This window comes from Thalassophryne amazonica, chromosome 5 (genome assembly GCF_902500255.1).
Source record: "Thalassophryne amazonica chromosome 5, fThaAma1.1, whole genome shotgun sequence".
Taxonomy (NCBI): domain Eukaryota; kingdom Metazoa; phylum Chordata; class Actinopteri; order Batrachoidiformes; family Batrachoididae; genus Thalassophryne; species Thalassophryne amazonica.
The window spans coordinates 28,109,466-28,135,985 of NC_047107.1; the positions used below are offsets into that span (position 1 = coordinate 28,109,466).

The 26,520-nt window shown below is 42.0% G+C and overlaps 1 protein-coding gene across 1 annotated transcript in view; it reads left to right on the forward strand.

Moving 5' to 3' along the window:
- LOC117510233 (rapamycin-insensitive companion of mTOR-like) overlaps positions 1-26,520 on the forward strand; it is a 179,871-nt gene that overhangs the window by 29,113 nt on the left and 124,238 nt on the right. Inside the window, exons 4-5 of the mRNA XM_034169867.1 lie at positions 2,810-2,874; positions 6,981-7,112. Coding sequence (XP_034025758.1) covers positions 2,810-2,874; positions 6,981-7,112 — 197 coding nt within the window. The remainder of the gene's footprint in view (positions 1-2,809; positions 2,875-6,980; positions 7,113-26,520) is intronic.

Below are 26,520 nucleotides of genomic sequence, written 5' to 3' on the forward strand. Positions count from 1 at the left end.
TCCTGGTTGTTTCAGCTCTGACATCACTGGTTCAAAGCAACCCACTACTCCATGTGACCCTTTAATGTCCCATTCTGATGCTGCTTTCACTCTGTCTCTACTCTCTGCTTTACAATAAATGGCACAGGAGATGTTTGTACTTGTTGAATTTTACATTGTGATTCTTTTGCCCTACCAAGTCACAGACTTGGAGCTGCATTTGTCTCAGGAAAAACTGAGATCTTGTCCACTAATCCAGTTATTTGATATCCTAGAGAAAAGATTATGCAAATTATAGGTTGTAAGTCATGCACCAAATGGCTATGAGGCTGACTGTAGGGAAGACATTAAAAACAGTTATATTTATTTTCACTATGCACAAAGGAACACAGCAGTGTACAGCCATCTGATTGCTTACATTCATGCTTCTTGACAACTGTTTGTTTTTGATTCTCCTTCAGTATGTTGGCAATTAATTGGGCAGCGTGGCAGAACAGTAGTTGGCATTCTTGTCTCACAGCAAGAACGTCCTGGGTTGAAGCCCCCCCAGGCCTGTTGTTCTTGAAAATCTATAGGTGCATCAGGAAGGGCATCCGGTGTAAAATCTGTGTCAAATAAAAATGTGGATGTATTCTGGATCTGCTGTGCTATACCTGATTGAACATACGCAACCAAAAGTCTAGCCTGTTAAACCAGACCCATATTGCACTTCACAAACAAATTTATTTTCCAAAAGGGTCTGGTCCCATTCATGGCCTGTTTCCTCTCAGCCGAAAACAGGCTGGTCCATTTGCAACAGTTTATCTCACATGGAGCAGGCTTATGCAGTGACTCAGTGAGGAGCGCTGACCTTAGCAAGTGTTTCTGAAACCAATTTTTACTGCATTGCTCTGTCCAAAAATGTTTTTTGAATGACTAAATATGCCATGGATTTAAAGGGTTTTTATTTTTATTTTTTGCAAAACCAGTAACAAACATGCACCAATGTACCTACTCCACCACATGCCATCTTTGCAGGTTTGCTGACACTAATCTGGTTGGTGCTCCAACAACACATGCCGCGTTGTTCTGATAGGTTGTATGTTCGTCTAATGTAGGGGTGCCCAACCTTTTCTGAACAGAGATCTACTTTTAAAGTTGACAGTGTATTGAGATCTACCAAGCCATATCAAACGCCATAGTGTAGCCACAATATATTGTGCGCCAATATAATAACACAATTTTCAATAATAATAATGCATCATTGAAGTAAATGTGCATGGTGGAAAAGAATAAGCACAAGTAGGCCTAGGACTGGCCTCAAGTTGGAAAACTTGTTCCCTACCTTAGTGGGATTTCTGACACCGAGAGGAGGAAGCTGGTCTCTCATAGTCCGGACAGTAGGAGCTGAGTGCAGCCGTAAGCAGGCACTCAGACACTCTCTTTCTGCATTAAATTCCAAATTTGGACATTCATGTCAGTTGTTGCTCTGGATTTGAGCTCAGTGTCATTTTTCAGTGTGAGGATCCAGGTTGAAGAGTGATACCACTTTGGACGATACACAGTCCACATCTATATTTCCCCAAATGGAAAACTGACAACAGGCTCTTTGGATGCAAAGTCAGTAAAGCGCCTCTCAAATTCTGACAAGATGCTCTGCACATGATCATTATAATGTGCACTCTTAGGCACCACATTCTTTGTCCTGGTGCTTAAGTTCTGTGTCCATGTGTGGAAAGTTCTGCAGGTCACACTGTTGCAACCTACTTGATAGCACGTGTAATGTGCTTTTAAACTTGCTTTCAAATCCAAAAGCTGTGCATATGCAGCATGGTTTGAACGTTCCAGAAATTTACCTCTGCTGAGCCACCTAACATCTGTGTGCAGCAGATGTGTGTTTCCTCCAACTGCGAACAGAATAAATGTGTCCTCAGACTCCTGGCCCGAACAAACACTGCAATCTTGTTCACCGCATTCATCACTCTTCTTTATGGACCATTGTGCTGCTCACCGAATTTTCAGTTCTTGGACTTTTCGGATGTGCAGAGGGGATTTAGCTGGGTTAGCATTGTATTTCTTGTGAATCATCTGAAATGCTGCTCCAAATTCCCTTTCTTCAGTAAACCCACATTTACATTGCAGAAAAGAGATGGATTTGCCATGTGATTAAATGAAAAAGTAATCCAGGATGAAAATTATAATTTTTTGTTTCTTATCCTCTACCATAGAAAAAGAGCTCTTCTTCTCTGGCGTTTAATAACAGCCAGCATCCTTGTTGGTGCATTGCTGCCACCTGCTCCATCAGTCTGTTATAGCAGCGCTACATCCTTGAGTCCAGTGACACATTTTTTTTTTCATGCGATCGACTGGAACTCAGCCCACGATCGACCGGTCGATTGCAATCGACTGGTTGGGCACGCCAGGTCTAATAGATTCCAGAGGCAGGTTTTGTCTGTATCCAATGCTACTGAACCCCTGGAAATGAAGCATCATTGTAAAGGAACCAGAAAGATGGAAAATGTGCAGGTTAGGGATGGTCCCTGAGTACCAGAATTGTGAACCACTGAGTTAAAAAGCTTGGAAGAGGATAGGGAAACATGGGATGGATGGCCTGGCCAATTTTGCAGCTCCAAAATGGGATCTTTTATGAAATTAATATAGTTTGTTTGAAAAGTTCACCTCAGGCCACATGTTCAGCAGTAAGATCTCAGGTGAAGGATGTGTTGCCAATATGGAAAATTGACAAAAGCCGAATTCCTATTAGTAGCTCAAACTACCAAAGGGCTACCATTTTGTCTGTTCTTTTTGCACAGATGTATGAATTAATACACATTTTCTGTTTGAATTGCAGCTGCTATGCAGTATTGGCCATCGTGAGGAAAATTTTGGGTTTACATATGAAGAAATCATCATTTGGTGAGTATCATCAGCCTCCTAAAGCTGTTATGTGCAGCACTTTTGTAAAAAATCACATTGTCCCATATTTCCAAATAGGTACTGGATGTCCCAAGGTGATCCATAGTACAGACTGAGCATGGCCTGTTAGAATAAAATATAAGTCCAAGAGGTCAATTAAATTTGCACTTCTTTGTTTGCTTGTTTCAAGTCTAAAATGACACGCTGCATGTCTTTGAGATGTTAGTCCCAGCGCATTTATGGGACTAACATCTCAAAGTTCCTGCATTGACCATATTCCTCCATGGACAGGGGTGGTGGTCAAGCGGTTAAGTGCCCTTGTTTTCAGGTTCCCGGTGTCGCAGGCCGAATGGTCCCCTATAAAAATTGGTCTGCCCTGCCTTCACTGCGCATGCGTCATTTGAGACTACAGCAGCATGTCTGAGACGGACTCTCTTATACCCAAAGCGGTCAAATGGATTAATGGGATTATTAGCCATCAGATGACAAAGTAAAACCTCTTCAATCATTCTAAAGTCAGTTTTAAGCAGAAACGTGGCCATTTTAAGCAGAAACGAGGTGAAAATTGCGAGTTGTTATTGATGCTCTGAAATGACGTAGGCGCCGCAGCTGCTGCTGCTGCTGCTGCTGCTGCGGCGCTCTGATCGGTCCACTATCTATTTATTACAAAATAATGCTGAATTTATGTGGAAATGATTGTTGTACAAAAGCTTCAGATATCTGTCGTTGAGATAGATGATGACTAGAGTGCAGTTTGAACCAGAAACGAGGTGATAATCAGTGAATTGCTGGTGATGCTCAGAAATGACGCATGCGCAATGAAGGCAGGGCGGATCGATTTTTTTTTGGGGGGTGGGGGTGGGGTTCGCTCTGCGACACCTGTTCAAAACTCACCCTTGCCCATTCTCCATGTGATATGGAGTTAAGGCATTCTTTCTAAAACTTGTGCCAAATCAGCAAAACAAGAGAGCGCCTGAAGGTACTCACTCACTTACTGACAATATTTCCCCATAGATGAAGTAAAAATATTAATTTAATAATTCTGAGTGCCCTGACCATTGTCAAACATAAATTGCTTTGCTAATTTAAATTCCTGCAGAGTCTAGTAAAAAATCTGAAGTTTATTATTATTAAACTCGTTATTCTTAATATTATTATTTCTTATTTGGGGAAAATATTTTTAAAATGTAATATGCACATACAGATCCTGCACTGAGTGGGATCTTTAAATATGAAACTGATTTGATATGGATCCACATTCCTAAACTGTCTAGACAATGACAGTGTTCATCAAGTAACATCACAGCACACTTGTTCCTTTTTGTGCAGACACTGAAACAATGTTCAAATCATGATGGTCTAGTGCAGGGGTGGGCAATCATTGTGCCACGAAGGGCCAAGACACCGCAGGTTTCCCTTTCTACCAATTACCTCAGCCGGTGATCCCACCCTGACCGGAAAATCAGTAAGGGCCCTTGGGCAAGGTCCTTAATCCCCAAAATGCTCCTGGAGTGTATTGAGTGCCTTGTATGGCAGCACCCTCACATCGGGGTGAATGTGAGGCATTATTAGTTAGTGTCATCTAATTTGCGGTGTGTTGGCATCATCATCAGTCACATATTCTGTCTATTCTGTAATTCCAGTTTTAGTTCCCCATTCTGTTGAATATTGTTTCCTGTATTTGTAATTGCCCATGTAGTGTGCATCTTATTCCTTCCGGCAGTTTCTAGCTTAAGGGACATGTCGCCCGTGATTTAACGTCGCCGATAGGAACATCAAAGTATTCATGATTGTAAGTCTATTCGCTCACATGACGTAATAATTAGTCGTCGCTGATGTATTATCACTAATTATCCCTCTCGGTCTGACAGTCAACAGGTGCATTTCCGGTAAACGTCTTGCACTGCATTTATTGCTGTTTTTCGTTGTGTGACATACATTTTAGCAAAGACAGAAACATCCTGATGGCCGACAGACAGTGTGAAACGAATGCTGTTACATCCAATAACGAAGCTTCTGAGCTTTTATTCGAAAGTGATGGCTCGGATTTACATAGGATACACAGAGAGGATCCTAACGTGTGCCGCCTCTGCTGACTGTGTCACAGGACGCTATTTTACTGCTGCTGTGAATGTGCACATGGAACGTCTCCATGACACTGTTTTTACAGGCTGCCTGAACATGCAGATGTATTTCTTATACTGGGAAAAAGTCATAATACATTCAGTTCACTGTTCAGTTTGTTTTTGTATTTGGTTCTTGTCAGTGGAGCTGGTAGGCTTTGTTATTTTTTTTTATTTATTTATTTATTTTTACTTTGAGAGAGTCTGTCAGATTTTGGATCTCAATTTGTATGGAGTCTGTTGTCTGTACCAGAGCAGCATGCTGTTTTAACCCCTTTATAGCTCCCATCGTGAACGTGCACACGGATCTCTCAGCGGTTTTTCAGGTTGTCTGATCATACAAATGTATTTCTTCAGTTTTTCACAGTTATATCGATGACAACACTTATAAGTGTGCACAAAGCTGAGCCTCTAGCAGAGACTGTTTTTAACAGGCTGCATTTGTGACTAATGCAGCCTGTTAAAAACACTGTGATATAAAGACTGAAAAGACTTAGCACAAAGTCTTCTCACAGTGGAGAGTGACTGCTGCTTTTACTGTGACTGCATCAAAATGAGCAGTTACCACTTAAAAACGAGTCATCATAACATGACATCACACTTATGTAAACTTTGCAATTAATCTGTGACTCCATTCTTAACATTAGCAGCTACGTTCCATTCAAGCATATGCTGGGACATTTCTTCAATGCTATGTAAATGCTGTCAGAAACACTTGGAAAAATGAGTACCTACAAGTACTCTGTTTTCAGCAATCTCCGTAGCTGTTTGTTGTGATTGCTGTATACTTTGAGACCGGTCACGGAAGTGCAGAATGTTGTCTTGGCTTATCATCAGGTGGTCACTAAGCCTAAATCTAAGTTGTTATGATTTCTGTGTGACATGTCCTTTAATGTTAGCTGAGCTGAGTACACTGACAATATGGTGTGCTCTGTTTTTTCCAGTGTGTCATCTCAGCTGGCAGACAAACTGCATTCAAGTTCAGCTCAAGCTGTAACCTCCAGTGCTGAAAAATTAAGCCAGAGGCCAGCTCAAAAAATGATTCACATAGATGATGTTGTTGTTTGCCTCGTGGCTGCTTCTGTCTGTCCAGGATCGCCACAGTGGATCCAGCAGAGATCCGCATTGGTATTTGGCACAAGTTTTACGCCGTATTATCTTCCTGATGCAACTCCAGTTTGTACCTGCAGAAACACACACAGTCTTCCGAAGAGGTCACCTGTCCAAGTGCTAAACAGGACCCACTCTGCTTAGCTTCTGAGAACTGACAGGATCAGGCTTACACACAGACTCGCTGCTTTCACTTCACATAGATCCTCATGTTAAAATCTCCAACTTTATAGCAGAAATAAACATGCTTGCAACCTGGTACAAAAACAGCCTTGGTCTCTATAGCTTGTTTCCCTGTTCATATATGGGTGGTGAATTTTTGTATAGGTCTCCAGTTTAAGCTATCTTTAAGCCAAAATGTTATGAGTAATTATGGGCGTTGTCGCTTTGAGGGAAAGCCAGTGTGTCAGGTCATGGGCCCTTTTCATAGAGGCTGCTCTCAGAAGCTGCTACCTTCTGTTAACTCGACTGTGTTTGTAGCTGGTATCATTGCAAAGAAAAAGAAGAAAGATAGATTAAACTATATTGGGGGATATTGTGACTGACACCAGAACCTCACATTGTGATTTGGACACCCTTAATTGCTTTCTTGCTTATACCATGCCATTTTGTACTTTCTTGCTTATACATTTTGAGTGTCGGCCTAAGGTTTAATGTTTCACATTTAAAACTTCCATTTTACAAAATCCAACAGGAAGTTGGTAGAAAGTGTCACAGGTAAGTCGTAAAAAACTAAAAGAATGTAATGCTAATTCTTGTGTAACTGGTTGTCTCTTAACCTATGGTGTGTGTGTGTGTGTGTGTGTGTGTGTGTGTGTGTGTGTGTGTGTGTGTGTGTGTGTGTGTGGGGCCTTGTTTTTTTTTTCATGCTAGTCTGCGACTGGCTCTCTTGAATGAGGCTAAAGAAGTGCGTGCTGCAGGTTTACGGGCACTGCGGTATCTCATCAGGGACACAATCATCCTACAGAAGGTCTTCAGACTTCAGGTGGACTACTTGATAGCCAGGTGAGAATACAAAGATGGTGAAAAGGTAGGTTTGGCTCACTTTTAATTTTGTAAGTCAGAGTTTATTCTGGCAAAAGGAATGTTGCAAATTTACCAGCTCTTTTTATTTTATCAAGTGAACGACCGACCATATTCTAGCCCTGCAGGTACTCCCAGAATGTAAGCATAAATATCGACAGTGCTTCTTCGCAGCCTATGTTGATTTTCACAAAGCGTTCGATATAATTGATCGTCCTGCTCTCTTGGACATCTGAGACTTTGTGAGATCACCAAGAATTTGCTGGCCATCATAACCAGCCGATGTGCAGATACTGTGAGTGCTGTACGGATTTAAGGCAAAGATTCTGAGTTTTCCCAGTGAAAACTGGTGTTCATCACGGGTGTGTTCTGCCATCTACACTGTTAAGTGCTTGGATGGACTCGGTGTTGGGTAGGGTTGTAGAAACCAGTGATTTAGGTGCTTTTGTTGGAGAGGAAAGTTTTATAGACCTTGACTTTGCAGACGATGCTGTGATCTTTGCGGATACTTTAATTGCAGCACTTGAAAAGCTGAGTAATTAATCGGAGTGTCTGGGTTTACGATTGTCCTGGATTAAAACTAAGATTCAGGCTTTTAATGACTTCCTGAACTGAGGTATCAGGAGTGTATCTGTACGGTGGGATAAAAAAGTATTTAGTCAGTCCCTGATTATGCACGTTCTCCTACTTAGAAAGATGAGAGAGGTCTGTAATTTTCAACAAAGGTACACTTAAATTGTGAGAAGACAAAATGAGAAAAAAAATCCAGGAAATCACATTGTAGGATTTTTAAAGAATTTATTTGTAAATTATGGTGGAAAATAAGTATTTGGTCAATAGCAAAAGTTCAACTCAGTGCTTTGTAACATAATCTTTGTTGGCAATGACAAAGGTCAAACATTTCCTGTAAGCCTTCACCAGGTTTGCACACACTGTAGCTGGTATTTTGGCCCATTCCTCCATGCAGATCTCCTCTAGAGCAGTGATGTTTTGGGGCTGTCACTGGGCAACATGGACTTTCAACTCCCTCCACAAATTTTCGATGGGGTCGGCGTCTGATGACTGACTTGGCCACTCCAGGACCTTGAAATGCTTTTTACGGAGCCACTCCTTTGTTGCCTGAGCGGTGTGTTTGGGATCATTGTCATTCTGGAAGACCCAGCCACGTTGCATCCTCAACGCTCTCACTGATGGAAGGAGGTTTTGGCTTAAAATCTTATGATACATGGCCATGTTCATTCTTCCCTTAACACGGATCAGTCGTCCTGTCCCCTTTGCAGAAAAACAAAGCATGATGTTTCCACCCCTGTGCTTCACAGTATATATGGTGTTCTTGGAATGCAACTCAGCATTCTTCTTCCTCCAAACACGACGAATTGAGTTTTTACCAAAATGTTTATTTTGGTTTCATCTGACCACATGATATTCTCCCAATCCTCTTCTGGATCATCAATATGCTCTCTGGCAAACTTCAGATGGTCCTGGACATGTACTGGCTTAAGCAGGGGGACACGCCTGGCACTGCAGGATTTAAGTCCCTCTCTACATAGTGTGTAGCCTTTGTTACTTTGGTCCCAGCTCTCTGCAGGTCATTCATCAGGTCCCTCCATGTAGTTCTAGAATTTTTGTTCACCGTTCTCATGATCATTTTGACCCCACAGGATGACATCTTGCGTGGAGCCCCAGGTCGAGGGAGATTATCAGTGGTCTTGTCTGTCTTCCATTTTCTTACAGTTGCTCCCACAGTTGATTTATTCACACCAACCTGCTTGATTATTGTAGAGTCACTTCCCAGCCTGGTGCACATCTACAATTTTCTTCCTGGTGTCCTTCAACAGTCTTTGGTCTTGGCCATAGTTGAGTTTGGAGTCCGACTGTTTGAGGCTGTGGATAGGTGTCTTTTATACAGACAACGAGTTCCAACAGGTGCCATTAATATAGGTAACAGGTGGAGGACAGAAGAGCCTCTTGAAGAAGAAGTTACAGGTCTGTGAGAGCCAGAAATCTTGCTTGTTTGTGGTTGACTAAATACTTATTTTCCACCATAATTTACATATAAATTCTTTAAAAATCCTGCAATGTGATTTTCTGGATTTTTTTTTTTTTTCATTTTGTCTCATAATTGAAGTGTACCTGTGATGAAAATTACAGACCTCTCTCATCTTTCTAAGTAGAAGAACTTGCACAATCCGGGACTGAGTAAATACTTTTTTACCCCACTGTATATGGTGAAAGTATTGAACTTGTAGAGACATTCACTTATCTCAGCAGTGACATTTAGGGAATAATCCTGTTGTGTTTGATTAATTGCGGACGTTAATGTTAGATTTTACAGTCGCAAATTGAGTTCTACCGGCTAACACGTCGCCAAGGGTGTTATTTCCATTCTAATCCAATTCCAACGTTTGCACGGTTTATTTTTCTGTAAGTAATTTGGTCAGCAAATCATGAGAGGGTCTGGTCAGCTCGTCAAAGCTTACGTTGCAGCAGCGTCTTTATGCCAAACTGGAAAGTCTGTGAGCAGACCCACAGATTTCTCCATCTCACCAGCTGCATTGAGTTAAATCCATGATAAATCCATCAATCAATCCAGTTAAATCCCTTATATCCATGCAGTTCAGCATCGTCCTCACTGCACTAGTTTCTGTCGCCCTCAGGTGACAGCGCAATTATTTACATCTGCGTAGCAGCGTGCGGTCAGGGTGCAGACTAATACATTAAATGTGAAAAGGTTTTAATATTTTTCCACCGTTTATGCAATATTTTATGGTCTGAAATCTCACACGATTAACCAGTCAGATTTGCGGAAAAATATAATTGGATTAGAATCATGTCATTGGGTCTTCTGCCTTTGAGATTGCAAGATACCTGGGAAGAGCATATGAGTCGTGAGAGTTCTTGACAGAGGTGCTTGGTGATGCCAATATCTTTGCAGGAAAGTGAGGGTCCAAGTCTTTAAGGTCCTGAGGATTTATATATATATATATATATATATATATATATATATATATATATATATATATATATATATATATATATATATATATATATATATATATATATATATATATATATATATATATATATATATGTGTGTGTATATATATATATATGTGTGTGTATATATATATATATATGTGTGTGTATATATATATATATATGTGTGTGTGTATATATATATATATATGTGTGTGTATATATATATATATATATGTGTGTGTATATATATATATATATATGTGTGTGTATATATATATATATATATATATGTGTGTGTATATATATATATATATATATGTGTGTGTATATATATATATATATATATATGTGTGTGTATATATATATATATATATATATGTGTGTGTATATATATATATATATATATATATGTGTGTGTATATATATATATATATATATATATGTGTGTACTTTGTGATGAATTTATGAAATAGTATTTTTGGATGGGATCAACAGCCATAATTGTTCCAGATTAACTGTTCAATTGTTAAATATATAAGCTGATACAGATCTTACATCAAATCATGCATTTAATAATTCAATAGCACCCTGCAGCTGCTGCAGTGTCATTATATTAGCGGTGACATGACTTGGACAGTTAAAGTCATGCCTGCTATACTGGCATGAAACAAATACATGTCTTTTCCTTCCTGCAAATTTATATTAAAAATAGCCACACATTATCTTCACTGGCCATAGTTTTAGGAGACATGTTTACCTAAATAAATACAGCAGTGTGGCAACGTCACAATGGCACAAAGGATTCTGGAACACTATTGATGAAGCTTTGTCCAGTTATTCTGTCATTTGGAAAGTTTCATGCTGGTTCTTGTGGTAAGATTTTTTGTCCCCCATTGGCCTGACGTAGAGACATAAAAATGCTGTCCGTCCATCCAAAACTCTCTACTACCTATGGCTTTTAGAGTTATCAGATTCGCAGCAGGGATGCATCTCTTGAAGGTCGAGGTCACGTTTGATGATGCGTGACCGTCACCAAATTTTCAAGGTCACAAAGCAAAAACTATTGTCTTTGTTTGGTGAAGACTGCACTCAAAAGGTGATGGTCTAGTGGTTAAGGTGTTGGGCTTGAGTCCAGAAGATCATGGGTTCAAATCCCGCCTGACTGGAAAATCACTAAGGGCCTTTGGGCAAGGCCTTTAATCCCCTATTGCTCCTGGTGTGTAGTGAGCGCCTTGTGTGGCAGCACCCTGACATTGGGGTGAATGTGAGGCATAATTGTAAAGCGCTTTGAGAGTCTGATGCAGTCCATTTACCATTTCAAAACAACTTTCCAAGGATTTTAGATGAGATTAGATAGAACTTTATTAATCCCTTAGGAAGACTCCCTCAGGGAAATTGAGGCTTCAGCAGCATTGTATAGCAGCACACAGAATATCAAAAGTGAAAGTAAAAACAATTTGCAAATATAAATATGAGCACACAAATATAAATAACAGAAATACTGCTCACTACCGGTTTACTGGCTACTACTGTTCCTGTACTTCCCGTCCTCTGTCTTCTTGTTACTCCTCCTCCCCCTGAGTGAGGACTTGTACAGTCTGATGGACTGAACGACAAAGGAGTTTTTCGGTCTGTTGGTCCTCCACTTGGGAAGTTGCAGTCTGTGGCTGAAGAGGCTCCTCTGGTTGGTAATGACAGTGTGCAGAGGGTGACTGCCATTGTCCATTATGTCCAGCAGTTTGTCCGGTGTTCTCTGCCACAGTCACCAGAGAGTCCAGCTTCATGCCAACAACAGAGCCAGCCCGCCTGATCATTTTGTCCAGCCTGGATGTGTCCTTCTTGGATGTGCTGCCCTCCAGCACACCATGGTGTAAAAGAGGCTGCTAGCTACCACAGACTGGTAGAACATCCATAGGAGTTTCCTGCCAATTTTAAACGACCACAGCCTCCTCAGGAAGTACAACCTGCTCTGTGCAGGTGGTTGGTGTGGGTTGTCCAGTCCAGTTTGCTGTCCAGCCACAGCCCGAGGTACTTGTAGGAGTCCACAGCCTCCACCTCAGCTTCCTCGATCAGAACTAGTCGCAGACTTGGTCTGGACTTCCCAAAGTCAGTGATCACCTCCTATGTCTTTGAGGTGTTGAGCTGTAGATGGTTTGTGTGGCACCAGATAGCAAAGTCTGTCACTAGGCTCCTTTACTTCTCCTCTCTGTCATCCCTGATGCATCCAACAATGGTTGTGTCATCTGCAAACTTCTGGATGTGACACAGCTCAGAGTTGTAACGGAAGTCCAAGGTGTACAGGGTGAAGAGAAGAGGGACCAGAACCGTGTCCTGGGGTGCTCCGGTGCTCCTGATCAGTGTCAGATGTGGTGTTCCTCATCCTGACATACTGCGGCCTGTCAGTGAGGTAACTGGAGATCCAAGTGACCAGGCAGGGGTCCATGCGCATCCTGTTCAGTTTGTCCTGAAGCACAAGGGGCTGGATGGTGTTGAAGGTGCTCGAGAAGTCCAGGAAGAGAATTCTCACTGTGCCGCTTCCCTTATCCAGGTGTGAGTGGACTCTGTGTAGCAGGTAGACAGTAGCATTATCCACACCAACACCTGCCCGATATACAAATTGCAGCAGTCCTGGGTGTGCTGCACCTGGGTTTTGGGGAAGCTGAGGATGAACTGCTCCAATGTCTTGATCAGCTGTGAAGTGAATGCCACTGGTCGGTAGTCATTCAGCTCACTGGGCGAGTTCTTCTTCCAAACTGGAACGATGCATGATGTCTTCCAGAGGGTGAGCACTCTCCCTAGCTGCAGGCTAAGAGGGAAGATGCATTGTAGCAGCCCTCCCAGTTCAGTTGCACATGTCTTCAGTAGTCGGGGACACACCTTGTCCAGGCCTGCTGCTTTCCTGGGATGAAGCTTCCTCGACTGTCCTCTGACCTGGTCCACAGTGATGTATGGAGGAGCTTGTGCTGAGATGGGGGAAGGCAGGGAACTGCTGCTGTGATGTCAGGGGGAGGTGTGCTGAGGAAAGGAGAGATGGCTGCAGTGAGGGAGAGGGTGGAAGGCATGGGCTGGTTGAACAGCTTCAAGATGTTAAGTTTGTTCACCCTCTCCATTGTCCCCCCTGTGTCTCTTTAGCCCCTTTCACACCGGGCCCACTTCCAGTTGCTTCCTGTTTTGTCATGACGACGCAGGAATGTCTGCGTCAGGTGCGCGCAGCAGGGGGCAGAGAGGAGGTGAGAATGCAGCCTGCAGGTCCTCTGCACAGAGAAATGAAAGCGCACAGTTTGGCTGCAGCCAGACTGTGCAGTCTGATTTCTCTTCTAGTTTATATTTGTTCTTATGCTGAGCTGCAGGTCTACGCTCTGAGTTGTTATAGTTTATCTTTCCTCCTTTGACCACGAGATGCGTGCGTGAGAACGAACCGTCCGTGAGTAAATGTGGAGTTATACTTGTTGTGGACATGTCGTGTCTCTGGCAATCAGATTGTGAGCAGGACTTATGTCCTTTTTTGTCCTTTTTTAACACAGTGATGAGAGAGTTTGAGGGAAGAACAAGGTACTAACTGCCTGCAGCCAGCCAGGTTTTCTTTTTCTTTCTTTTAATTGTTCATATGTGCACGTGTGAACGAATCGTCTGTGAGTGGACTGGAGATGTCCGGACTTTTTACTGGATGTGGACATGTCCTGTCTCTGGCAATCAGTCTGTGAGCAGGAATTTTGTGGATTTTATTTAAACACTTTTATGAGAGAAGAGCGAGGAGCTGCAGCAGCAATCAGCTTTTTTTTTTTTTCTGTGCTCTTTTTGAGCGTGTCGTCTCACTGCAGTGTGTACATGGTATTAAAACAATCCTGCCTGATTTATACTTCAGGAACAATGGAGCACAGCAGGAATCATAAATTGGCGTCGGGTAACGTTGTATTGTGAGGATGTGGCTTCCAGTCACGTCGAGGAGCTTTGCATTGCTCTGAATTGCGCTGAAACCACTTCATTTCTGCGTCGAGCAGAGGGCGCAAAAAAATTAAACGTTTAATTTTTGGCGTCCGATTTGCTTCGTCCTTTGCACCCCTCGCGCTGTTGTGGCGTCGAGATACATCGTCTCGGCACTGGGTTGCTTCCACGCGGCGGCGTCATGCTGACACACGATGCAACTGGAAGCGGCCCCGGTGTGAAAGGGGCTTTAAGCCCATTTACACAAACATGCCTTTGCTTCACGCGATAGCACGAACTTTGTCCTGATGATCCCACCTGCTGTGTTCACAGTTGGACGCTGTTCTTTGTTCTACCGGCTACCACTCTCTCTGTGCTGGACGCCGCATATATAAAATAATTATTTCATGGCGGATTAATCATTTTTCTGCAAATTGGCCATTGAAAACGGCTCTAATTACTTCCTGAATCACAGAGGAGGCTGCAGCTGGACCCATTCGCGCGCACGTGTGCGCCTAACAAGCTGCAGAAAGCATTTTGAGCCGTCTAAAATGGCAATTATTTGTTTTGTCTACATTGTCATGGCTTGATAAAACAGTGTGTTCTTTTCTTGTTGTCTGCAGATGTTAAAGTATTTATTTTTATGTTTATAACAGATTTAACTTCTTGTTATAATCGTTGAGACGAGCTGCACTCTGATGCGATTCGCTGACGTCACCACTCGCTCTGCGCACTGCTTGTTTACTCCACTTGACAAGCTGCACGTCGTGTTGGAGATTACAGCGCGCCACATAGCACGAAATTTGTGCGTGAAAGATTTTTTTGGAACATTTCAAAATTTTCTGTACGCAGTAGCACGCACCGGCGCCCTTCTGGCGTCCTGTCTGCACCAGTTAAAGACGAGTTTACTCTCCAGCACGACACATCACGACACAGACTGTGATGTGTCATGAAGCAAAGGCATGCTCGTGTAAATGCCCCTTCTTTGTGTTATGGCCTGTGATGGTTTTCACACCATCCTAGTCCTCCTTCATGTTGTTCTCCTTCAGCTCCTGCTCCACCTTTCTCCTGTAGCTGTCCTTTGCTTCTCTCACACAGTATTTCACCTCCTGCTGTGCTGTCGTCATTGCCTCCATGTCTCTGTTTCTGAAGGCAGCCTTTTTCATGTTGAGGGCAACTTTCACTTCCCGCATTACCCATGGTTTCTTAAGCCCCTGTCACAGTGGCGTATTCGTAGAGCTGCTCATTACAGCGTATTGTGTACGCTGTAATGAGCAGCTCTCCGCTCACTTCACGAGGAGTTTTTTTTTTCAATATACAGCAGTATGTTGAGGACTACGTGCGTAAGACGGAAGAAATTAAACATGTTTAATTTTCTTAAGCGTACAGCACAGCATGGAGCCTTCATGCAAGTACACGCAGCTGCGTGCTACTGTCCGCTGTTGTGAGCCCGCCCACGCTTCAACATGGTACTGTACGCCATTTCACATCTCCCTGTTGTTCTTCTGGAGCTATAAATACTGCAAGATCGTTGCTTTATCATACTGGACTCAGTATATGAGGACTGTTTCACTGTGCCGCATCGTTTCATAAAAGCTCTCTCTCTCTCTCTGTCTCTGTCTCTGTCTTTCTGTGTGTGTCACAGAGAGCGAGAGACCGTGCACGCTTCTCCTTAAAATAAAACCAGACAGAGACAGGAAGAATCTCTCTATATATATGTCTCTCTACATATATGTCTCTCTCTGAGAGAGACATATATAATATAATGTTAAATGACTGTTTTTGAGCTGCACCACACCATGCAGTAGAGAACAGAGTGCACTTCCACAGAGACAGAAAACAGCACTGAAACTGGTGCATCATGGCACATGCGACTCTGTGCACACATTAAAACCCGAACACACACAGCTGCAAGTATGAACGGACACTGTTAAAGGCTGAGTATGCACGTATTTTGGGCCTATTTAAATGAAACACAACGCCGCAATGAGCAGCTCTATGAATGTGCCACTGTGACGGGGGCTTTATTGGGGTAACAGTGGACAGTCTTGGTTGAGCAAACCATGTCTGCAGCCTTGCTGTGACCGTGTGAATTTTCTCACATACAGCGGCTGTGTCCCCTCTCAGTGGATATAAACACAGATGTGATCACGTAGGTTAATTAAATTTGCAGTCAACATGCATCCCTTCAAGGTCTCCACCAACTTCAATGATGACTGCCCTTGACCTAATTTTGAAGGTCATGGGGCCAAAAATATCTGCAACAGTGTACTTCCAATACCTTTTCAAAGAAATAAAACAGGTTTACCAAATTGGGACTCCATGGAGGGGCATACCAATGCTGTCCATCCATGCGTCTGTACAAAACACTGTACTTCCTATAATTTTTCATAGATTTGAGACAAGTTTACCAAATTTGGAGCAGGGATACATCCCCTGAAGGTGTAGGAAAAGCTCGACGATGAGTGACCTTGACCAAATATTGACGATCACACAGCCAAAATGAGTGTTCGTGTGTGAAGACTGTACTGTCAGTAACGTTCCAAGGATTTCAAACTGTTGGTTTGCCATTTTTGCTTTTTGTTCGTGTGTACACTGTTCGTATAAATCCTAAGCAATTCTCAACCCAACTTTATTTATAAAGGGCTAAGCGTAAATTTGGTAAGATTGTAATTCACGTCGGCAGTAATGACACCCGGTTACGCCAATCGGAGGTCACTAAAATTAACATTAAATCGGTGTGTAACTTTGCAAAAACAATGTCGGACTCTGTAGTTTTCTCTGGACCCCTCCCCAATCGGACCGGGAGTGACATGTTTAGCTGCATGTTCTCCTTGAATTGCTGGCTGTCTGAGTGGTGTCCAAAAAATGAGGTGGGCTTCATAGATAATTGGCAAAGCTTCTGGGGAAAACCTGGTCTTGTTAGGAGAGACGGCATCCATCCCACTTTGGATGGAGCAGCTCTCATTTCTAGAAATCTGGCCAATTTTCTTAAATCCTCCAAACCGTGACTATCCAGGGTTGGGACCAGGAAGCAGAGTTGTAGTCTTACACACCTCTCTGCAGCTTCTCTCCCCCTGCCATCCCCTCATTACCCCATCCCCGTAGAGACGGTGCCTGCTCCCAGACTACCAATAACCAGCAAAAATCTATTTAAGCATAAAAATTCAAAAAGAAAAAATAATATAGCACCTTCAACTGCACCACAGACTAAAACAGTTAAATGTGGTCTATTAAACATTAGGTCTCTCTCTTCTAAGTCCCTGTTGGTAAATGATATAATAATTGATCAACATATTGATTTATTCTGCCTAACAGAAACCTGGTTACAGCAGGATGAATATGTTAGTTTAAATGAGTCAACACCCCCGAGTCACACTAACTGTCAGAATGCTCGTAGCACGGGCCGGGGTGGAGGATTAGCAGCAATCTTCCATTCCAGCTTATTAATTAATCCAAAACCCAGACAGAGCTTTAATTCATTTGAAAGCTTGTCTCTTAGTCTTGTCCATCCAAATTGGAAGTCCCAAAAACCAGTTTTATTTGTTATTATCTATCGTCCACCTGGTCGTTACTGTGAGTTTCTCTGTGAATTTTCAGACCTTTTGTCTGACTTAGTGCTTAGCTCAGATAAGATAATTATAGTGGGCGATTTTAACATCCACACAGATGCTGAGAATGACAGCCTCAACACTGCATTTAATCTATTATTAGACTCTATTGGCTTTGCTCAAAAAGTAAATGAGTCCACCCACCACTTTAATCATATCTTAGATCTTGTTCTGACTTATGGTATGGAAATAGAAGACTTAACAGTATTCCCTGAAAACTCCCTTCTGTCTGATCATTTCTTAATAACATTTACATTTACTCTGATGGACTACCCAGCAGTCTTTCAGAAAGCGCTGTAACTAGGTTTAAGGATATGATTCCTTCTTTATGTTCTCTAATGCCATATACCAACACAGTGCAGAGTAGCTACCTAAACTCTGTAAGGGAGATAGAGTAGCTCGTCAATAGTTTTACATCCTCATTGAAGACAACTTTGGATGCTGTAGCTCCTCTGAAAAAGAGAGCTTTAAATCAGAAGTGTCTGACTCCGTGGTATAACTCACAAACTCGTAGCTTAAAGCAGATAACCCGTAAGTTGGAGAGGAAATGGCGTCTCACTAATTTAGAAGATCTTCACTTAGCCTGGAAAAAGAGTCTGTTGCTCTATAAAAAAGCCCTCCGTAAAGCTAGGACATCTTTCTACTCATCACTAATTGAAGAAAATAAGAACAACCCCAGGTTTCTTTTCAGCACTGTAGCCAGGCTGACAACGAGTCAGAGCTCTATTGAGCTGAGTATTCCATTAACTTTAACTAGTAATGACTTCATGACTTTCTTTGCTAACAAAATTTTAACTATTAGAGAAAAAATTACTCATAACCATCCCAAAGACGTATCGTTATCTTTGGCTGCTTTCAGTGATGCCGGTATTTGGTTAGACTCTTTCTCTCCGATTGTTCTGTCTGAGTTATTCTCATTAGTTACTTCATCCAAACCATCAACATGTTTATTAGACCCCATTCCTACCAGGCTGCTCAAGGAAGCCCTACCATTATTTAATGCTTCGATCTTAAATATGATCAATCTATCTTTGTTAGTTGGCTATGTACCACAGGCTTTTAAGGTGGCAGTAATTAAACCATTACTTAAAAAGCCATCACTTGACCCAGCTATCTTAGCTAATTATAGGCCAATCTCCAACCTTCCTTTTCTCTCAAAAATTCTTGAAAGGGTAGTTGTAAAACAGCTAACTGATCATCTGCAGAGGAATGGTCTATTTGAAGAGTTTCAGTCAGGTTTTAGAATTCATCATAGTACAGAAACAGCATTAGTGAAGGTTACAAATGATCTTCTTATGGCCTCAGACAGTGGACTCATCTCTGTGCTTGTTCTGTTAGACCTCAGTGCTGCTTTTGATACTGTTGACCATAAAATTTTATTACAGAGATTAGAGCATGCCATAGGTATTAAAGGCACTGCGCTGCGGTGGTTTGAATCATATTTGTCTAATAGATTACAATTTGTTCATGTAAATGGGGAATCTTCTTCACAGACTAAAGTTAATTATGGAGTTCCACAAGGTTCTGTGCTAGGACCAATTTTATTCACTTTATACATGCTTCCCTTAGGCAGTATTATTAGACGGTATTGCTTAAATTTTCATTGTTACGCAGATGATACCCAGCTTTATCTATCCATGAAGCCAGAGGACACACACCAATTAGCTAAACTGCAGGATTGTCTTACAGACATAAAGACATGGATGACCTCTAATTTCCTGCTTTTAAACTCAGATAAAACTGAAGTTATTGTACTTGACCCCACAAATCTTAGAAACATGGTGTCTAACCAGATCCTTACTCTGGATGGCATTACCCTGACCTCTAGTAATACTGTGAGAAATCTTGGAGTCATTTTTGATCAGGATATGTCATTCAAAGCGCATATTAAACAAATATGTAGGACTGCTTTTTTGCATTTACGCAATATCTCTAAAATCAGAAAGGTCTTGTCTCAGAGTGATGCTGAAAAACTAATTCATGCATTTATTTCCTCTAGGCTGGACTATTGTAATTCATTATTATCAGGTTGTCCTAAAAGTTCCCTAAAAAGCCTTCAGTTAATTCAAAATGCTGCAGCTAGAGTACTGACGGGGACTAGAAGGAGAAAGCATATCTCACCCATATTGGCCTCTCTTCATTGGCTTCCTGTTAATTCTAGAATAGAATTTAAAATTCTTCTTCTTACTTATAAGGTTTTGAATAATCAGGTCCCATCTTATCTTAGGGACCTCGTAGTACCATATCACCCCAATAGAGCGCTTCGCTCTCAGACTGCAGGCTTACTTGTAGTTCCTAGGGTTTGTAAGAGTAGAATGGGAGGCAGAGCCTTCAGCTTTCAGGCTCCTCTCCTGTGGAACCAGCTCCCAATTCAGATCAGGGAGACAGACACCCTCTCTACTTTAAGATTAGGCTTAAAACTTTCCTTTTTGCTAAAGCTTATAGTTAGGGCTGGATCAGGTGACTCTGAACCATCCCTTAGTTATGCTGCTATAGACGTAGACTGCTGGGGGGTTCCCATGATGCACTGTTTCTTTCTCTTTTTGCTCTGTATGCACCACTCTGCATTTAATCATTAGTGATCGATCTCTGCTCCCCTCCACAGCATGTCTTTTTCCTGGTTCTCTCCCTCAGCCCCAACCAGTCCCAGCAGAAGACTGCCCCTCCCTGAGCCTGGTTCTGCTGGAGGTTTCTTCCTGTTAAAAGGGAGTTTTTCCTTCCCACTGTAGCCAAGTGCTTGCTCACAGGGGGTCGTTTTGACCTTTTGGGGTTTTACATAATTATTGTATGGCCTTGCCTTACAATATAAAGCGCCTTGGGGCAACTGTTTGTTGTGATTTGGCGCTATATAAAAAAATTGATTGATTGATAAAGCGGTTTAGAACAGCCAAAACTGAAACAAAGTGCTGCATATAGGGATCATAAAAACAACAAAGCAACCCAACAAAAATAACAGCAGTGAACAAATAAAAACAACCAAATGTTTTAGAAATGAGGCTCCTGGCTCTCATAACTGTTAGATTTTGATGCTAACCAGTGACCTACAGTGCATCCGGAAAGTATTCAAAGCGCTTCACTTTTTCCACATTTTATGTTACAGCCTTATTCCAAAATAGAGTAAAATAATTTTTCTGTCACATTCCTACTCACAAGACCCCATAATGGCAACATGAAAAAAGTTTTTTTTTTTTTTTTTTTTTGCAAATTTATGTTTAAAAAGCCCTAAGAAATCACATATACTTTAGTATTCACAGCCTTTGCTCAATACTTTATTGATGCACATTTGGCAGCAATTACAGCCTCAAGTCTTCTTGAATATGATGCCACAAGCTTGGCGCACCTATCTTTGGGCGGTTTTGTCCATTCTTCTTAGCAGCACCTCTCAGGCTCCATCAGGTTGGATGGGGAGTGTCGATGCAGAGCCGTTTTCATATCTCTCTGTAGATGTTCAACTGAATTCAGGTCTGGGCTCTGGCTGGGCCACTCAAGGTCATTCTTACAGTTGTTCTGGAGCTACTTTGATATCTTGGCTGTGCTGAGGGCCGTTGTTCTTCTCAAAGATGAACTGTCCGCCCAGTCTGATCTCAAGAGTGCTCTGTAGCAGGTTTTCATCTGGGATGTCTCTGTACATTGCTGCATTCATCTTCCCCTCAATCCTAACTAGTCTCCCAGTTTTTGCCACTGAAAAACATCCACACACCATGATGCTGCCACCACCATGCTTCACTGTAGGGATGGTGCCTGGTTTCATCCAGCCATGATGCTTAGCATTTATGCCAAAGAGTTCAATCTTTGTCTCATCAGACCAGAGAATTTTGTTTCTCGTGGTCTGAGAGTCCTTCAGGTACCTTTTGGCAAACTCCAGGCGAGCTGCCATGTGACTTTTACTAAGGAGTGGTTTCCGGCTGGCCACTGTACCATACAGGATTCTTGAAGGTTCTCCTCTCTCCACAGAGGCCAGTGACCATTGGGGCCTTAGGCCTTAGTGAACTTTTTCCATTTATGGGTGATGGAGGCCACTGTGCTCATTGAGACTTTCAAAGCAGCAGAAATATTTCTGTACCCTTCCCCAGATTTGTGCCTTGAGACAATCCTGTCTTGGAGGTCGACAGACAGTTCCTTTGACTTCATGCTTGGTTTGTGCTCTGACATGCACTGTCAACTGTGGGACCTTATATGTAGACAGGTGTGTGCCTTTCCAAATCATGTCTAATCAACTGAATTTACTCCAGGTGAATCCAATTAAGTTGTTGAAACATCTCAAGGATGATCAGTGGAAACAGAATGCACCCGAGCTCACTTTTCAACTTCATGGCAGTGGCTGTGAATACTTATACATGGGATTTCTTAGTTGTATAATTTCACGTTGTCATTATGGGGAATTTTGTGTAGAATCACTCACTCATCTTCAGCTGCTTATCTGGGATCAGGTCGCGGGGGCAACACCTCCAGCACGGGACCCCAGATTTCCTTTTTTGTGGGCCACATTGATCAACCCTGACTGGGGCACCCCGAGGTGTTCCCAGGCCAGTGTGGAGATATAGTCTCTCTACACAGTTCTGGGTCTTCTCCGGGGTCTCCTCCCAGATGGACATGCCTGGAATATCTTCCTAGGGAGGTGCCCAGGGGGAATCCTTACCAGATGCCCGAACCTCAACATGAAGGAGCAGCGGTTCTATTCCAAGCGCCAAATGGATGACCGAGCTCCTTGCCCTATCTCTAAGGGAGACACCAGCCACCCTCCTAATGAAGCCCATTTCGGCTGCTTGTACCTGCGATCCAGTTCTTTCGGTCACGACCCAACCCTCATGACCATAGGTGAGAGTCGGAACGAACATTGACCATAATGCTGCATTTACACATAACAATGATAAGTTACGAAATATACATTCTTGGCTGCTGATCACGAATGTGATGAATTGAGGTTGAGGCATCAGGTGTCCTCAGGAACTGCTGCAAGCTGTTACCACGCATTACGATTAATGGCACGTGTTGCTGGTGAATTATCAGGAACCATTACGCACGGGCTAAGAATAATGTTCCGCGCTGTTGCGCACTGTTCCACGCTATTGTGCGTAACGGCACATTGTTACGTTCTGTCACATTGTGAATGAGGCAAATTGTCTCCCCACACACCATTATTTATCCATCAGCTTCTGAACAGTCCAGATTGCTGCAGTTTGCTCCTCAAAATCCACAGCAGAAGAACTTTGTGATTGCATGCTTAGTTTGGCTCTGTGCCATGGAGTGGTGCAGAGAGGAGGAGGAGACAGAGAGAGCCAATTGTGTAGCTCCACGCGGCTCTCGTCTTGTGTGTTTGCCCAAACATCAGCCGCAGCAGCAGGTGGACTAATAATAATAACTTATTATTATTATTATTATTATTATTATTATTATAAAAAGAAAACACAGGTCACACCATACCTACCTTAGTTGAATAAACCTAAACATAACATATAACGTTGCATTTTACTAATTTACTGGGCAGTTGTTTCCCTAAAAACAGTGGCATTACTTTTATGTTTCAAATGGCTAATACAACAACAATAGTAAAACTGCCAAGCAAGAGAACTGTCCTTAATGAACAAAAGTGCATAAAGGCATCATTACCTTCACAATTCACGTACTGTACCTGAGTTTTGGAAAAAGAAAACAAAAGTGCATATGATACAAATATTCAATAAAAAAATACAGTGGCCATATCAGTCTACTTTCTCACTCTTAAGCACACTTGAATATTTGTCTCTTTGCAAGAAAACACTGCCCAGAAACTAATTAGGGCTATCAGTGTCATTACGTTCAACTAACATCTAACACGTTCTTACCTTGAATGTTGGTAGGGAAAAAAAGTGCATCTACATTTTCTGGACTGATGGTGTTCCGCCTCTCCTCACATTTAGCAGGCAGCATACAGTGTGTTAACACTGTCACACTTGACTCTCCTGAAGTTCAGTAATATTTGCGACTTTCCTGCCAATTTTGTGAACTTAATAGATAAGTCATTGTTTCTGACTTTGCGTTACAAATCACTTTGTAACACACTGGATTCTCTGCTGGTGTTTGCTCCCTCCATTGTGCGTCTTCTTTGAATTTTGATGGAAAGCAGTAGCCGGAAACACTTGGCTTCTGAGCTGTGTAGTTAGGCACCTGTCCTTTGTTTTCTTTTTTTCTTTTTTCTTTTTTTTGTCCTATTAGTTGGTAGAAATTGTACTTTTGGGTGTCCAAAAAAAAAAAAAAAAAAATAGATAATGTTGGGGGGGGGGGGAGTCCGGAGGGCTCTATGAAAATTTGGAAAAAAATAGTGCCTCGAGTACCCCCGAATACATGGACAGTTTAAAAGATGGAGCAGATTTCTGCACTTCCAAAATATCACAAAGACCACTAAAAATAAATATTTGGAGTCAGTCTGGGTCAGGGGTCTGCAACCTTTACTGTCAAAAGAGCCATTTTTGTCCCGTCTTCCACAAATAAAATTCTTATCGAGCCACAAAACATATTTCACCTTTAAAATGAATGAATAAAGATAACACATTGTATGATGTTTTTCTATATACAGTTCAACTATATATATTTTTAATTGCTTTTTTTGTTTGTTTTTTACAATTCCAAATCAGAAAAGTTTGGAGGATATGAAAAATGTGGTGGTGGGGGACACGTAATGATCCTGACATTTACTTTGACTTCTATTTCTGTATTTGCAGACTATATGAAACAAACATATTTTATGTTTTGTATGGTCAGCTTTATTTTTTATTTATTTTTTGTTAATATATATTCATTCCCAGTGGTGGGCACAGCAAACCAAAAAGTTAGCTTCGATAACTGGTAATCAGCTAACTGAAAAGTTATCTATTTTAACGCTAAACCGATAAACTATCTAAAAACTTATCGGAAGCTACAGATGACTGATAACTTTCAATTTTGCCTCAAATACGGTCTCAGCTACTAAGGGCTCTGTCCCACTGGGGAGAGGAGTAATTGCGCATGAATTGAGTATACAAATTGCGGGCGTTCGTTGTCATCCACAATAAAAATGGCCAAAAATGACAAATGTTCCAGTATGAATTACGGATATATTAATAATATTCAGCGAATATATGATGAACAATCACGGTTATATAACGCATGTAGTGAGGAAACTGATCCGACACATTGAGATTATCACGGCAGTATTACAGGTGTATTATGAATGCATCGCGCACATGTTGCGCGTGCACAGCATCTGCATTGTGGTCATAAAAGAAGCGCACGTCTTTGTGGATTTACACAGCCGGACCGGCACTGACTGGCAGGTATGTCGCTTTCTGCCACATATAATACTTTGGGTTTATGTGACGTGTTTGTTATGCATTCACAGATTGTCCGCAAGTCAGCTGCACAGCAGATGTAATAAAAACGCTTTATTCATGGCCAATCCTAAAAGTTCCCTGAAAAGCCTTCAGTTAATTCAAAATGCTGCAGCTAGAGTACTGACGGGGACTAGAAGGAGAGAGCATATTTCACCCATATTGGCCTCTCTTTATTGGCTTACTGTTAATTCTAGAATAGAATTTAAAATTCTTCTTCTTACTTATAAGGTTTTGAATAATCTCAGACTGAAGGCTTACTTGTAGTTCCTAGGGTTTGTAAGAGTAGAATGGGAGGCAGAGCCTTCAGCTTTCAGGCTCCTCTCCTGTGGAGCCAGCTCCCAATTCAGATCAGGGAGACAGACACCCTCTCTACTTTTAAGATTAGGCTTAAAACTTTCCTTTTTGCTAAAGCTTATAGTTAGGGCTGGATCAGGTGACCCTGAACCATCCCTTAGTTATGCTGCTATAGACTTAGACTGCTGGGGGGTTCCCATGATGCACTGAGTGTTTCTTTCTCTTTTTGCTCTGTATGCACCACTCTGCATTTAATCATTAGTGATTGATCTCTGCTGTCTTCCACAGCATGTATTTTCCTGATTCTCTCCCCTCAGCCCCAACTATTCCCAGCAGAAGACTGCCCCCCCGAGCCTGGTTCTGCTGGAGGTTTCTTCCTGTTAAAAGGGAGTTTTTCCTTCCCACTGTCGCCAAGTGCTTGCTCATAGGGGGTCGTTTTGACCGTTGGGGTTTTTCTGTAATTATTGTATGGCTTTTGCCTTGCAATGTGGAGCGCCTTGGGGCGACTGTTGTTGTGATTTGGCACTATGTAAATAAAATTGATTTGATTTGAATTTGTATGCATTCGCTACAACATATTTTAGTTTGTGATGTGGACATGATGGGCACAATATATATCTGTTTTACACACTGTCCCAGTCCGCTGCCAAGCCGCAAATCCCCGTCAGTTGCGGATATCAGCAGTTAACAGCAGATATACAGTGCATAGAGTGAGTATGTATTGTGTATGAATTGAGTATATATGGAGTATGTAAGGCGGATGTCATCCACATTCAGATTTTTGAACAGCTCAAAAATCCTGGCTGCGGACATGCGTGCCTCTGCGGATGATCACGGGCGTGTTCGGATGACGGCCGACTCATACAGGCATGTTACACGGATATTGCGGATGTTTGGCGAATATGGGCCAATTTTGTGCGCAATCCATACGCAAATCCTCCTAAACACCAGTGGGACAGGGCCCTAAGAAGGTGATTTTGAATTTGAACACTGCCAAAGCTTCTAATAGAACCAATGGCGATCACAAACCTAAACAGCCAATGAGCCAGCGCTTCTGATTTTTTATGTTGAACTGTTCTGTGTGAGGCACCTTGAGACGGCTTTTGTTGTAACTTGGCGCTATATAAGCTGATTAAATTGAAATTGAACAACATTTTATTGAGTCTTAAAGTAAATAAATATGAAATTGATTACTGGATCCTTAAACTCTGGACATAATAAACTCTACATGGT